We start from the raw sequence: 15,953 nt of genomic DNA, 5'->3' as shown, positions 1-15,953 counted from the left end.
TTAACAGTCCACTTATTCACCCCATGAGTTTTTATGCATCATCAAGTATATTACCAGTCCACTTGTTCACCTCCATGAGTTTTTATGCATCATCAAGTATAAAACCATAGAATTTGAAGTGTAGTTTATCCTTCTTTGCCTAATTAAGATTATGCTGGTAGAGATATGCAACAGTATTATCTGAAGTTCATTCCTTTGATGCTGCAGATCATAAAGAGTACATGAACAAAATTTGAAGTTTTGGACTGTAGGTTATGCACCTAGAGAGACTGCAAAAGCTTTGTTGTCTGTTTTCATTTTCTCTTTTATCCTTTTGATTTGTGAACCAGTTCCTTAGCTTGATATAACGATGTCCATTTAAAGTTAGTTTGTCAAGATAATCAGGGTATCTTGAGTATGGGATGTCAATGAATTCTGCAAAAAATAGAATAAACTAGAACTCACATCTTTCCACTGCTCAGTTCCAGACACAGAATTTTGTCTACATGTTAGACCTGCTGTTACTAGGGTCTATAACCGCAGAAAGAAGGGTGAAAATAAGGCTTAAATGTAATTGTTTTATTTATTTATTTATTATTTTGTGTTATATTATATTAGGAAGAAAGGAAGACAGACAGTTTATTCGGTAGTATTTTCTCTGGCAGATTCGGAGGTTAAGATTCCTCAAAATACGTTGGTTGTTAGGTGTATTAATGTTCTAATTGTTGTTTGTTTCTCTGTAGAACTTATTCTGTTTGTTGGTAGCAATAAAGAATAGTTGAAGTGTTGTTCTGTATTGCAAATTCACTGATTACAGTTAGGAGAAATTCTGGTTTCCTAACATTTTTGGTATCAGAGCCTTCATGGTTTCAACCAGAATGGAAGGAGGAATTGAAGGGTTAGAGAAAACAATGAATGAAGTACAAGAGGAGATTGGGGCAGTACGGGATTACCTAGGCCAGTTACGGGAGTGAATGCAGAAAAAGGATGAACATGATGCTGAAATTCTTCAACATATGAAGGGAAATCCGAAAAATCAGGCAGATCCAACTAAAGAGGCAGAAATGATGGCAGAAAATAGCGGCAATCAGGGAGGCGATGGACACGTGAGGGGGTTCAACCACAATTTCGTGATGAAACACGTCCTAGAAGGCTAGAATTACCCTTATTCTCTGGTGATAATCCATATGGGTGGCTTAATAGAGCAGAGCGTTATTTCCATTTCAATGGCATTGATGACAAGGATAAATTGGAGGCTGCTTCTGTTTGTCTTGAAGGAAGAGCCTTAAATTGGTTCCAGTGGTGGGAGACAAGAACTCCAGTTGTCACATGGGATGTGTTTCGAGTAGCCATACTCCAACGATTTACTCCATCACAGTTGGGGAACTTATACGAAGTTTTGATAGGGTTGCAACAAACTGGAAGCGTGGCCCAATACAGAGAAGATTTTGAACTACTCTCAGCACCCTTGAAAGATGCCGACGATGAGGTTTTGATGGGAATATTTATCAATGGTTTGCGAGAGGAGATCAAAGCAGAATTGCGTCTTAGCAAATTGGGAACACTAACCCAAATAATGGACCAAAGCCAGCGTATTGAAGAGAAGAATTGGGCTCTCAACCAAGCACACTTGCCAAGACATATGCGTATGGCACTTCCTAGGGATCCAACCCATTTCCCTACGACTGACAACAACCGAACAGGAAGCAGTACAAGTCCTCATGTGCGTGTAGCCACAACACCCTTGAACTCTACACGTACAACTGTTACAACAGTACCACGACAATTTCACGAGCAAAAGCGAGGAGAAATCGTATCGGCAGCACCAGAAACTTCTGCAAGGCGTGGAGGAGCATACAAAAGGCTATCTGATGCAGAATATCAAGATAAATTGAGGAAAGGGCTTTGTTTTCGCTGCGATGAAAAATATGGCCCTAATCACCGATGCAATTTAAAACATTTAAATCTACTTATTGTGGCAGCAGAGGATGACCAAGAAGGAGGCATAGATGAGCAAACAGATGAAGTAATTAGTGCAGGGATAAACCAATTAAATGTTCTAGAACAGACGGAACCACAAAAGTTAATGCAGTTGTCTTTGCACTATATTGCAGGATTTACCTCAAAAAAGTCCTTGAAAGTATGGGGAACAATATTGGGAAAGAAGGTTATTGTGTTGATTGATAGCGGAGCATCAACAAATTTTATCTCTCGCACAGTTGCTGAAGCATTAAGGTTAAAACAAACAGAAACAAAGCCGTTTTTGGTAGAAGTTGGGAATGGACAACATGTAAAAAGCATGCGAAGCTGCAAAGAAGTGGAATTGTGGATTGATGAAATGCGGGTAATACAAGATTATTTTCTTTTTGATTTGGGCAGTGCCGATGTAGTGTTAGGAATCGAGTGGTTAGAGACTTTGGGGGATATCCAAGCCAATTTCAAAACATTGACGCTGAAATTTGAAATAGAGGGGCAAACACGAGTTGTTCGAGGCGACCCCTCATTGTGCAAATCGGTGGCTTCACTCAAAAATCTGTTTAAAGCCTTGCAAAAAGATGCAGAAGGATATTATGTTGATCTGAATGAGTTAACAGTAAGGGAAGAACAAGAGAATTTGGATTTGCAGCAATTACTTGAAGAATTTGGAACGTTATTTGAGGAACCAAAAGGGCTGCCACCTAGTAGGAGCCATGATCATGCTATCCAACTTAAAACAGGAACCAATCCACCCAATATTCGTCCATATCGCTACCCCTATTACCAGAAAAATGAGATTGAGCGAATTGTAAGGGAAATGCTAGTAGCTGGTATCATCCAACCAAGTACAAGTCCTTTCTCTAGTCTAGTATTGCTAGTTCGCAAAAAGGATGGTTGTTGGAGATTCTGCGTGGATTATCGGGCCCTTAATAAGATTACTATTCCAGATAAATTTCCAATTCCAGCAATTGATGATTTATTAGATGAGCTTGGGGGTGCCACTATATTCTCGAAATTGGATCTAAGATCCGGGTATCATCAAATCCGGGTTTGCAAGGAGGATGTGCGAAGACAACTTTTTGTACACATGAAGGCGACTATGAGTTTTTGGTCATGCCTTTTGGACTGACCAACGCTCCATCTACTTTTCAAGCCTTGATGAATGATATATTTCGTCCTTACTTACGTAAGTTTGTATTGGTCTTTTTTGATGACATATTAGTTTATAGTGCAAATTTTGCTACTCATTTGGATCATTTGCGGGAGGTGCTGCAAATTTTAAAACTTCATAACTTGGCCGTCAATTGGAAAAATGTCGTTTTGGACAGCAACAACTTGAGTATTTGGGGCATATTATTTCAGCAGATGGAGTTTCAGCAGATCCTTCCAAAATAACAAGTGTGGTTAATTGGCCAATTCCCAAAGATGTTAAAGGTTTGAGAGGATTTTTGGGACTTACTGGTTGCTACAAGAAGTTTGTTCGTGACTATGGGAAGATAGCCAGGCTACTCACACAATTGCTCAAGAAAGATGCTTTTAGTTGGAATAAAGAAGCTCAATTAGCTTTTGATTCTCTTAAGAAGGCTATGGTCATTTTGCCGGTTTTGGCACTACCGGATTTTAACAAGGTGTTTGTGCTTGAGACTGATGCTTCAGGATTTGGGATTGGAGCTGTCTTAATGCAAGAAGGACGACCCATTGCTTTTCTTAGCCAAGGACTCTATTCGAGCACAATCTAAATCAATATATGAGAGAGAGTTAATGGCTATTGTTTTAGCTGGACAAAAGTGGCGTCATTACCTAATGGGTCGACATTTCATTATCCGGACGGACCAAAGAAGTCTCCAATTTCTCATGGGCCAGCATGTCATGGCTGAAGAGCAACAAAAATGGGTCAGCAAGTTGATGGGATTTGATTTTGAGATTCAATATTGGCCTGGTTGTGAGAATAAGGCAACTGATGCTTTGTCCCGCCAGTTTCATTTCATGGCCTTTTCTGTTTTACACAACAGTACCTTAGATGATCTTGTCACAGAAATTCAGCAAGATGATCAACTTCGTCAAGTGACACAAGATTTGCTTCGAGATCCAGCTTCACAGCCGAATTATGCTGTAAAAAATGGCTGCTTATTTTTCAAAAGTCGGTTGGTGATTCCCCGTTCTTCATTACACATTCCTATGCTTCTTAAAGAATTTCACTCTTCACCTACAGGTGGTCATTCAGGTTTTTTCCGGACATACAAGCGTATCTCACAGGTGTTGTATTGTTATGGAATTAAAAGGGATGTGCAAAACTTCGTGGCTAGTTGTGAAGTTTGCAAGCAGAACAAGTATGAAACCCTTAGTCCCGCTGGTTTGCTGCAACCATTGCCTATTCCTACCAAAGTTTGGGATGATATTTCTATGGATTTCATCAGTGGATTACCAAAAGCAATGGGGTACAATACTATACTAGTTGTGGTGGACCGTTTCACCAAATATAGCCATTTTCTTCTCATATCTCATCCATATACAACAAAGAGTGTTGCTGAGCTGTTTGTTCGTGAGGTTGTACGACTGCATGGCTTTCCCACATCTATTGTTTCAGACCGAGATCGGGTTTTTATCAGCCAATTTTGGCAGGAATTATTTAAATTGTCCGGCACTAACCTCAAGTTAAGCTCAGGTTATCACCCTCAGACTGACGGTCAAACTGAGCTTGTCAATCGCTCTTTGGAGACTTATTTATGATGTTTTGCAGGGGCATATCCCAAACAGTGGCCAAAATGGATTCCTTGGGGTGAATTTTGGTTTAATACCACTTACCATGGTTCCACCAAGATGACTCCCTTTAGAGCGTTATATGGACGAGTTCCTCCTTCCTTGTTGAGGTTCACTGATGAAATTTCTGCTGTCGAAGAGGTCAACCAGCAGCTTGTTGCTCGCAACACAATTCTGGATGAACTCAAAGCAAATCTGACTCATGCTCAAGTTCAAATGAAACTTTATGCTGATGCTAAGCGTCGTGAAGTTGTATTTCAGCCTGGTGATTTGGTTTATCTTCGCATGCAACCTTTCAAGCTTCGCTCTCTTGCTAAAAAGGTTAATCAGAAGTTAAGTCCTCGTTACTATGGGCCATATACTGTTTTGAGCAAAATTGGTAAAGTTGCTTATCGCCTTGATTTACCCCCTCATTCACGGGTGCATCCCGTATTTCATGTTTCTTGGCTAAAGCGTGCTGTGAAAGATTCTACTCCAGTTCAGCAGCTCCCTCCTTTCTTGTCTGAAGAACTTGAAATGCAAGTGCAACCTGAAAGTGTAGTGGATTGTCGGACACTCTTGAATGGCTAGTGGCTCATTAAGTGGAAGGACTTACCAGACTTTGAGAACACTTGGGAATCCTATGAAATCATTGATGCACAGTTTCCTCATTTTCACCTTGAGGACAAGGTGAAACTTGTTGGGGCGGGTATTGTTAGACCTGCTGTTACTAGGGTCTATAACCGCAAAAAGAAGGGTGAAAATAAGGCTTAAATGTAATTGTTTTATTTATTTATTATTATGTATCTGTATTGGTAGTAGTTACCTTGCAGTTAACTAGCAGTTCAGGCAGTTATTTTGTGTTATATTATATTAGGAAGAAAGGAAGACAGGCAATTTATTCTGTAGTATTTTCTCTAGCAGATTTGGAGGTTAAGGTTCCTCAAAATACCTTGGTTGTTAGGTGTATTAATGTTCTAATTGTTGTTTGTTTCTCTGTAGAACTTATTTTGTTTGTTGGTAGCAATAAAGAATAGTTGAAATGTTGTCATGTATTGCAAATTCACTGATTACAGTTAGGAGAAATTCTGGTTTCCTAACACTACACCAAAGCTTGTTTCTTTTGGGGAATTTTAACAATTAAATATCATCCAATAGAGCATGAGAGCCGTATTACTTGTTTTTAGATTGGTCTTTTTGCTAGAGGATTATGGTAGAGATTATTTAGGTTTTGCACTATCTGACAAAATTTTGCTACTTCCATATTTAGTCAATGGATTTGTATCTGGGTCTTGATCTGAAAAGAATGGTAGAGTTCTGTTGTTCGATGTGTATTTATATAATTTGGGGCAGAGCCGACGGAAGCGGGAGTGGAAGTGAGGCTTGATTCTCAAGTCATCCCTAAGAGGGGTAGTTTCAAGTACCTGGGGTCGTTTATTCAGGGGTCCGGGGAGATCGACGAGGATGTCACACACCGTATAGGGGTGGGGTGGATGAAATGGAGGTTAGCGACGGGAGTCCTGTGTGACAAGAAAGTGCCACTGTTACTGAAAGGTAAATTTTATAGGGCAGTGGTTAGGCCTGCTATGTTGTATGGGACCGAGTGTTGGCCGGTGAAGATCTCACACATCCAGAGGATGAAAGTTGCAGAGATGAGGATGTTGAGGTGGATGTGCGGGCATACAAGGAAGGATAAGATTAGAAATGAAGATATTCGAGAGAAGGTGGGTGTGGCCCCCATGGAGGACAAGATGCGGGAAGCAAGACTCAGATGGTTCGGGCACATTCAGAGGAGGAACACTGATGCACCGGTGAGAAGGTGTGAACGACTGGCGGTGGTGGGTACGAGGAGAGGTAGAGGGAGACCTAAGAAGTATTGGGGAGAGGTGATCCGGCAGGATATGGCGCGACTTAGGGTTACTGAGGACATGGCCCTAAACAGGGAATTGTGGAGATCGAGCATTAAGGTGGTAGGTTAGGGAAATTGTGATGTCTTTGTTACAGCGCACTAGAGTGAGACTAGCCAGTTAGGAAGTAGTCTTAGGATGCTATTGATCAACTACTGATGATGGGCTTTATCTCCTGTGTATTAATACCTTACATCTTTCTCGTATTTCCTATATCTCTTATATTGCTGTTACTTTGTTTTTTATGGTATTTATGTTATGTTATGGATTTTATGGTACTTTATGTTGTTTTATTATGAGTCTATTGATAGTACTAATATAGTGTCTCTTGTTGCCTCTTTGAGCCGAGGGTCTCCTGGAAACAGCCTCTCTGCCCCTCGGGGTAGAGGTAAGGTCTGCGTACATATTACCCTCCCCAGACCCCACTTGTGGGATTACACTGTGTTGTTGTTGTTGTTGTTGTTGTTGTTGTGTAATTCCAACAAGAATCTAAGGTTTTTTATTTTTTATTTTTTATTTTTTTTTATATATACTTAGCATAATATGTATTGCATAGAGCAGTCTTTCTTTCTTGGTGTAAAACAATAGGCATGTTTCGCGATTCCCTTCCTGATCTCCAATGAGACTGCATGGCTTGCACACATGATGTGATCACAGGGTGGGACCTAAGGCTCTTCCTTATACCCATCTTCCTTGGGAATGAAATTTTCATAAAAGAAGATATGTAATAATATCCCTAACATGTTCGTTGTCCACTTAGTCAAGCAATTACCCTTTTATGTTATTCATGCCCTTACATCTTTCTATCTACTTAGGTTGAAGATGATGTGCGACTAGAAGATGATTGGGTGCCAATGGATGAGCAACTGGGTATACAAGAACTTGAGGAGGTTCTGCATGCAAAAGAAGCACATTCCCGAGCAGTAGTACTTGAAAGTGTAAGAACTTTTGTAAACTGTTTGATCATTCAAAAATTGTAGGCCTTCCAAATTGTAATCATGCTAACTCGTGTCACAGGTAGGAGACATTCCTGATGCTGAGATAAAGCCTCCTGACAATGTGCTGTTTGTTTGTAAATTAAATCCAGTTACTGAAGTAAGTTTTTGCTTTATTCTTGTTGTTAAGTCTTTTAAAAGGAAAGAGATTGTTTAAGCTTTAATTCTTGATCATCCAATTTTTTGAACACGTATGCCATCTTTCTTTCTGGTACCATCATACAATATTTTTCCATGCAGGATGAAGACCTGTATACAATCTTCTCACGCTTTGGAACCGTGACATCGTAAGTTTGTTATCATATTTTGAATATTTTACATGCTATTTATTGTTCATTTAGTGCCAATATGTGTTGAAATTTCTCTCATCTCTTATTGCTTGCTCTCCTCAGTGCTGAAATTATTAGGGACTTCAAGACTGGGGATAGCCTCTGCTATGCTTTCATTGGTATGTTTAAGATTCCATTAAAAAATTGTGAGGTATTAAAGCTTAACAAAAATATGTGCACCTTGTTGCTGATTCTTCACCCGGTAATGTGTTTTTTTCCATAATCTTAAACTCTAAGGAAGTGATGTGAGTTACCCATGCCATCCAGCAAGTCTAGGCCTGCTGCAATATCAGTACCTTCAAGGGTGTCAAAAACCTATTAAGAGAGCAACTGGTGTTGACCAGCCACTTTCGGTAGGAAGATCTTTTAGTATTGCACTATTCAAGGAAAAGTTCTCTAAATTATCTGAACCATGGATGACCTGTTATGTTTGCCCGATATTCCTACCTATATATATACTTTTGAGTTTTGAAAACAATACCAATATGTATACTACTTTATCAACATTGTCCAATGCAAAGTCCTCAATAGTATTTGATCAGGATGATTCTAAAATCTTTGATTGATAACCTCCTCTGGCTGTATACTACTCGTAGCTGAAAACAACACCTTGATCTCCAATTGATTTTATTGGTGCCTGCTATTTTGTCGGAAATGACGATCTATTGTAAACAGACAACACCTTGATCATCATCTAAGGTGGTGAATGCCATCACCATTCTCTGTCCTTTCCCTCTTAATGTGATCTTATTTCCATTAAGAATGCCTGACCTGCTTTACATTCCCAGCCAAGACGTTTCTAAACACAAGGTGTGTATCACCACTGATGATACACGCCTTATTTGTTTGCTTCACCACTGATCATATTATAACCTGTGTTATTGTAAATAGCGCTCGTTACGTCGCTAATAGCGAGTAGCGATTAGCGACGTAGTGACGCGAAGAGAGGATCAGGCGCTTTTTTTGATCTGTTACGATCCGTTTTTAAAAAGCGCCGGCGAGGCGAAGTAGCACCAACCAGGCGACAAGGCGAGGTAGCGACAGAGGCGTCGCTTTTTAAAAAAAGAGAAAGAAAAAAGAAGAGACTTAATAAAAGTTAGGGTTTTCTTCGACTTACAGGTACTTCTTTCTTCTTTCTTTTCTTTTTCTTTTTTGGGCAGTAAGCCTCTGTTTTCCCGCGTCTTTTCCGGCACTACGCCTCTCTTCTTTCTTCTTTCTTTTCTTTTCTTTTTTCCGGTAGTAAGTCTTCTTTGTTCTTCTTTTCGGCAACAACTGATTTCCGGCAGAAATATTCTTTCTTTCTTTTCTTTGACCCCTGTTTTCGCTTCTCTCTTCTTTCTTCTTCTGTTTCTCTCTTTTGATTTTTTTTCCAGTTTAGTAAACTATTAATTGCATATTAACTTCTCTCTATAATTACAAATAACTGTTATTTTCTCTCTTTAATTATAATTAATTTTTCTCTATAAACAATAATATATTATATCTCTCTCTATATATTAATATATTTGATTTCTATCGATTGAGTTTTTGAATTGATATATTTATTAATATGCTGTTGTTATTGAGTTTTTAGTTATTTATATATGCAAATTTAATATTTTATTTTTTTGTATTAATTGGCGCTTCACATAAAAAATGCGAGCAGTACGCTTCTCGCCTTAGTGAAGCGAGTCCTCATCGCTTTTTGTCGCCTCATGCTATTCAAAACACTGTCAGGCTGCTACCTTTACCAGTGATACTCTTCTCTTCTCACCCTCACTAGGAATAACCCATGTCAACGTTAGGGCTTCTTTGGATTGAAGAATATGAAAGAAAAACAACGGAATGTTGGGGTATAACTCTTTTGCACAAGCTTTTGAGGAGATTCCAGAAGAGAAGGCAAGAAAGGGGACAGAACTTGCAGAGAGGGTTTCATATCTTCACTTTTGTTTCCCTTTCTCTGTTTGCGTAACTGCTGAACTGGATAGTGTTTAGCTATGTTGTTTTTCTTCTTTTAACCCCAATTAATCATTGTGCAAGTGAATGCTTTCTTTCCTTTGTGTTTCCTTTTGTATTGATTGTATAACTTCTTATTTTGGCAGAGTTTGAGGACAAAGAGGCCTGTGAACAAGCATATTATAAGGTACTGAAGAAGAATGCTTTATTGAAATGTAAAATGTATTTAATTAATTGTATCTATTTTTCAAATGACTTAAGATGTTCGTACTTATGAGCTTCAAATTTAATGTGAAAACTGAATGCTGGTGTTAGGATGTATCTCATTTAACAGATGCTTCTCCTTTTGGTACTGTATGATCTTGATGCTAAGTGTAAGGAAATCCAATACTGATTATGCAGCACCCGTACTACTAGGCCTTTTTCAAATGATATAATGTGTATGAGATACGTTTGTTGAAAGTGATTGCAAAGATTGATTTTCAAAGATCCTTATTGGTGGGCATTAAGGCTGTTGTTTATAGAAGCAGTGCTTGATAAACGTGTTGGCATAATATTTGTATTCACAACTTGTCTGCTTAATGTATGAAGGGATTGTTTTCTATAGATCCCATTCTCGAATAACATTAAACTTAGAATTTCTCTTATGGCTTTTGGCTTTTTGGGCAAATATTCAGGATATAAATAACAGAAGTAGCATGCTCGACTCGACATCCTCACTACAGGAATATGTGCTTATATAGGTGGAACCTTCTCTTTTTTGTTTTTGCTCAGGAAGGTTTCAAACATTGTAATTCCCTGGCACCATCTTAGTGCCAGCTTTCTGATTTTAATAGAATTACATCTTTACCTGTTCCAAAAAAAAACACAAAAACTTAGAGTTTCTCTTTGTGAACTCAGAACAGATCTAAGATGTATATCTCACTCAGTGTAGGTAACGATTTGACTGATTCAGAGGCTATATCACCCTGTGGCATATAGTGATTTATATAGCGTATGGGGTTCTTTTGCTCTTTTTTGTTCCTGAACCTTTTGATCCCTATGGCATCATAAGCTACAGGTTGTAAACATGTTATTTTTCCCTTTCCCTTGGGATATGACCAGGGAGATGAAAAGGGATAAAAAGGGAAGAAAGAGGAGTGTCATACTGATGAAATCGAGTTGCAAGTGGTTTAAGCACAACCTTATCTTTCGCAGTAGCATTACATATGAGGTGGCTGCCTTCCAAAGTCCAAACTGAATGAATGACTTTCTGTTAATTTGAATATTCTCTTTTTGCTTCCTCCTCCTGATAGAAAAATATGCGTTTTCTACTCAAATGGAATGTCCTGTTGATCATTTATTTTTCTGAGTCAATTTTATAGTGTTTATCCTAAGCATTTCAGTTGAGGAACATATGAGGACACCATGTCAGTTTTTGGTTTACGATGGATACAAGAGGTGTGAGCTAAAGTGGAATCCTTGTAACATTTGGTGTGATGGAATGTGGGGTAGAACTTCCTTTAATGGAAGCAGACAATATTTTTTAAACGTGCCAGAAAGGAAAGTAGACAAGTTTTTCATCAAAAGAAAAAGAAAGAATGAAAGTGGACAATCAATCTTGAAGGCAGGAGTGCTTGAAAATGGTGTGCATTCCCATCTAGCTTGTTTTGTTCTTTTATTCATTAACTTGTTACGTGAACATTGAAGTTGTATGTGTTTTTATACTTAATTAGAAGGTAGCGACATACATGGTGGGAGAACTATGATTTAGATGACTAACTTTTGCTGTTTTTCATAGATGGATAATACTCTAATTGATGATCGAAGGATACATGTTGATTTCAGCCAGAGTGTTGCAAAGTTGTGGTCCCAATATCGACGCAAAGACCATATGGGTAAAGGTAAACTTTGCACATCGTGTAATGTGTTTGTCTGGTCAATTCTGAATGGGATTTATTTGCATTAGAAACTGAGTACTATAGTAAGATGATGTCATCTGGTTGTATGACATTTTGAATTTGATATCAGATAGTTTTTGCTCATCTGTGTAGATGATAGTCTGATTTTCGCATCCATGCAAGTGCATTTTGGATTTATGCTTTTTAGGATCATAACTTCATTTTAGTAGTTACTGTTGATAGTTCTACTCAGTGTCATTATTGTGCCATGTGGTTCCCTAAAATTAATTACTGTTTCAGTTGGTGTAACCAATTGACAGATTATGTTCCGTAAATGAGTTACATTGAACGGGTTATCCTATAGGAACTTTTCCCTCAAGGTTGTCAAATGTGGTGATAGATTAGTGAATTAGTCTATTCTGTTTGATAGGTAAAAGTAAGTTTTATTAACAGATCTCAGTACCAAGAGGATACTGAGCAAGTATAATAACATGCTGGGTGGAAATCCTCATATAGTTGTAAGGATCCAAAAATTCCAGCACTGCATCAGCATCAAAAGCAAAATCAACATACACCAAATTCTGCCACACAATATGGCAGTTTATTAGCAAGTGATCAACTGTATCACGATTTTTTTTTATTTTTTATTTTATTTTTATTTTTATTTTTTGCAATTATAGCACCAGCTACATTAGTTAAAACCTCTTCTTTGTAATTTTTCCTGCGTTAGACAAGCTTTGTCTGCTACAACCCATCCAAAGAAAGCTATTTTGTATCCAAATCATTTCCCAGTGTCATATAGCACCATCCCCTGCCACGTTCATTATCAGAGTCTAACAACAAGATTTCACTGAAAAGTTTCTATCCCTGCTGCCTTTCCAGCCTAAAGTATCCCTTCGTGAGCTTGCCAGCAATATTTTTCCCACAATCTCAAGTAAAGTATCCCTCTGTGAGCTTGCTTATTGATTTCTTTCTATGATAACTTTCATTTGAATGTAGTTCCAAAATACCTTTCTTATATGTATCTGCTCTTTTGGGACATTGGATTGCAAGCAACATTGTTGCAGGCCCCCCTGCCAATTAAAGCTGATGGATAGCATTTATTTATTTCAGGAAGAGGTTGCTTCAAATGTGGTTCTCTTGATCACGTGGCTAAAGACTGCACTGGTGATGCCGCCAAACAGCAGTCGAACTACGTACTTAAAGAAGACAACAAGCAGCGTGGCGGAGATGGTAACTCAAGGTTTGTAGGAATTAGTGACCCACACCTCATTCCTCCTGTTTATCTCTCTCTAAAGCTTTAACTTTTGTAAACATTTAAATCAAGGTATGAAATGGTATTTGACGAAGATGCTGTTGGAAGTCCTAAAGGAAATAAGAGAGGAAGATATTATGAAGATGGGAAACATCATGAAAATCACAATCCTAAACATAGGGAATTGGATGATGTCGGAGTCCGGAAGGATAGAAAAAGAGATGGATATGAATGCCATAGGCAGGAGGGGAGAAGTAAAGATTACAGAACTGAAGAGAGGCATCGTGGAAGTGGGACGAGACCAAGTGGTGAGAAGGAGAGGGATTATAGGGGTCGGAACGATCTGGATTATAGAAGAAACACTGATTATGATAACCACAAAGCTGGGAGAGAGAGACCTGACCATGATAAGAGACATGCGGATAAAGTGAGGCATGGAGATAAGGGGAATTGGAGGGAGAGTGAAAAGGCGGATCAGAAAGATGAGGTGGAATATGGTGGTGGTCATGCACATGGAGTTAGGTACAGAGACAATAGGAATGAGAGGGGCTATGAAAAGAGGCGACTAGATTCTCGGAAGAGGGGAAGAGCAAGATAGAAAGCGAGGATTAGACGGTGATGGTATGCGTGCTCATGACCGTGAGCGTGATCGAGCTCGTGATGGTGATCGTGATCGGGGCAGAAGGAACTAACTCGGTGAAAAACATTCGGTAGAGCCTGGATAACTTCGCTAGATCATGATATTTCAATGTATTATGTTTTTGTGCTCCAATTCTTCATTTGGTGTATGTAACTTCTATGAATTAGTCTTGCATATATCAGTGATTTCTGTACTGCCAGGAGATTGGTTGACTTTAAAGGCTCGCGAAAAGAGCTTATTAAGGAACAAAGTTTTTGAATGAAAAATCGGACGAACTGAAGTCTGGAGATAATTTCGCTAGTGTTATAATTCAACACAAGCAAGAGGCACACAATCTCAGTTATGTAAGTTATGTCGACAAGGAACCAAATATGTTCTTGTTTCTTATAATTTTGTTTTTGAAATCCTTAAGTTTCTCTGTAAGCTTTAATTTTATGAAAGAAACAGTTTTGAATTGATAACAGATAGGAGAGAAGTATGTTAAAAAATGTTTCTGTTTTGGAATTGTCGCGACCCAATTTCTCCTCCGTTGGGTATCGTGATGGCACCTAGTCTTAGGGAGTAGGTAAACCTAACTTGTACTGAATAACAGCAATAATAATTACAATTTAACAGTCGCGAAATAGAAGTCTCTACAAGTCATAAGCTCTATAGAGTTTACTACAGCTTCCAAATACAACTGTTTGGAAAAAAGTAAAACAGTGAATACAAAAATAGGAAGGTGAATCCGAAGCCTGCGAACGCTGCAACAGGTTTACCTTGAGTCTTCACAGTAATGATCCGCACAACTACTAACGAGCAAATACTTGGATCTGCGTAAAAATATACAAAAGTGTAGCATGAGCACACCACAACGGTGCTCAGTAAGTATTAACACTAACCACGATAGAGTAGTGACGAGGAACAGAGACACCTACTGGTCTAATAAACTGAACAAGTATAAGCATAGAAAACAACATAATATGATATTTGCATAAAGACTACGCAATACGGCTAACAATACAGTATATGCAATAAGGAAGAAAATAACAAGTAACAGCGGAACACCATAATAAGGACACAGAAGAGTGAGCGGAAACACAACCTAAATCCGAAATCACAGGTACAACAAGGATAAATAATATCTCAGCAACTACGACAACTTTCACATTTGATTCTTTAGTCAACAACCTTCACGAAGTACCGAACCACGAATAATTACAACTCACGGTTCTCAATACCCGAACCCTAACACTTGGTGTCTTGTGACCTCATCACACCTCATAATCGCACGGATGACTCACGTGCCAAATAGAGCCCCATTCGCACATGGAAGGCAAATAAACAAGGGTGTGCCTCTATACTCAGGAATATCAAGAAAAACCTCTTATTCGATAAGGATGCTTAGCTATGTGTAAGCTTGTGCAAGTATCCTAACATAATTTATACCAGCTAGTATGCATAAGGAAAAGAACGGACATCACGTAAAATGTTCGCAGCACAGGAGGATCTACCGGAATACCGTTCCGTAGTCCCGAAGTAAATATGCAGAACATGGGGATCTCCCGGAATACCGTTTCGTAGTCCCAAAGCAAATGTGCAGAACAAGGGGATCTCCCGGAATACCATTCCGTAGTCCCAAAGCAAATGTGCAGAACAAGGGGATCTCCCGGAATACCATTCCGTAGTCCCAAAGTAAATATGCAGGGGGATCTCCTAGAATACCGTTCCTTAGTCCCGAAGTAAATATGCAGGGGAGATCTCTCGGAGTACCGTTCCGTAGTCCCAAAGTAAATATACAGCGCAACCAACAAAGATAACAGTTACAGCACGGCAGAAACCTCGTGCATCATTACAACAAGTACAACAACAACAATGACAATAATACAAAATACGGCAAGTAAATCAACTCAAGAACTTTAAATCACAAAGAAACGATATAACCCATTCACAAGGAATAACCACAGTAAAGAATGCTAGGCGTAAAGAAAACAACTTAACAAGGGAAAATTAAAATGTAGCAACAATCCCCCAATATACAATTCAACCACAAGGAAACTAACACGAGTCAAATAATTCCAAATAAGGTCATGTCAACTAAATATAGGATGTCTAAACATATTTTAAGGTCGGGCAATTACGAAAATATACAACAAATTTCAATTAAGGCCAGGCAGAGGAAAGATAATTGCAACCTCAATTAAGACTAACAATTATAGGATAAGATAATAATAACTCCAGATAAAGATAGGCAGTTATGAAAAGATAGCATGACAATAGGAGAGGTACAAATCATCAGTTAAGTCAAATAGACAATAAAAGTGAATCATAAAGCAAT

The 15,953-nt window shown here is 38.6% G+C and overlaps 2 protein-coding genes across 2 annotated transcripts in view; both read left to right on the top strand.

The window, feature by feature from the left end:
* Positions 1-14,101, top strand: part of LOC104232804 (peptidyl-prolyl cis-trans isomerase CYP59-like) — a 29,040-nt gene extending 14,939 nt beyond the window's left edge. The window contains exons 7-14 of the mRNA XM_070162362.1: positions 7,418-7,540; positions 7,620-7,697; positions 7,838-7,884; positions 7,990-8,045; positions 10,008-10,048; positions 11,642-11,744; positions 12,855-12,984; positions 13,069-14,101. Coding sequence (XP_070018463.1) covers positions 7,418-7,540; positions 7,620-7,697; positions 7,838-7,884; positions 7,990-8,045; positions 10,008-10,048; positions 11,642-11,744; positions 12,855-12,984; positions 13,069-13,594 — 1,104 coding nt within the window. The 3' untranslated portion in view covers positions 13,595-14,101. The remainder of the gene's footprint in view (positions 1-7,417; positions 7,541-7,619; positions 7,698-7,837; positions 7,885-7,989; positions 8,046-10,007; positions 10,049-11,641; positions 11,745-12,854; positions 12,985-13,068) is intronic.
* Positions 858-3,172, top strand: LOC138882198 (uncharacterized). Its single transcript, XM_070162637.1, has 2 exons — positions 858-936; positions 1,071-3,172. Exons 1-2 carry the CDS (start codon positions 858-860, stop codon positions 3,083-3,085), a joined length of 2,094 nt encoding a protein of 697 aa, XP_070018738.1. The 3' UTR covers positions 3,086-3,172.
* Positions 14,102-15,953: the final 1,852 nt, after the last annotated feature.

The sequence above is a fragment of the Nicotiana sylvestris genome, chromosome 11 (genome assembly GCF_000393655.2).
Source record: "Nicotiana sylvestris chromosome 11, ASM39365v2, whole genome shotgun sequence".
NCBI classification, from domain to species: domain Eukaryota; kingdom Viridiplantae; phylum Streptophyta; class Magnoliopsida; order Solanales; family Solanaceae; genus Nicotiana; species Nicotiana sylvestris.
The sequence above is the reverse complement of the archived record's forward strand: the minus strand, read 5'-3'. Positions and strand labels throughout refer to the sequence as shown.

Excerpts from the sequence above, each read along its gene's own strand:
- LOC138882198 (XM_070162637.1), top strand. The coding sequence starts at position 858 with ATGGAAGGAGGAATTGAAGGGTTAGAGAAAACAATGAATGAAGTACAA. Across the intron at positions 937-1,070 it reads GGCAGTACGGGATTACCTAG|GGAGGCGATGGACACGTGAG; the intron begins GCCAGTTACGGG and ends AGCGGCAATCAG.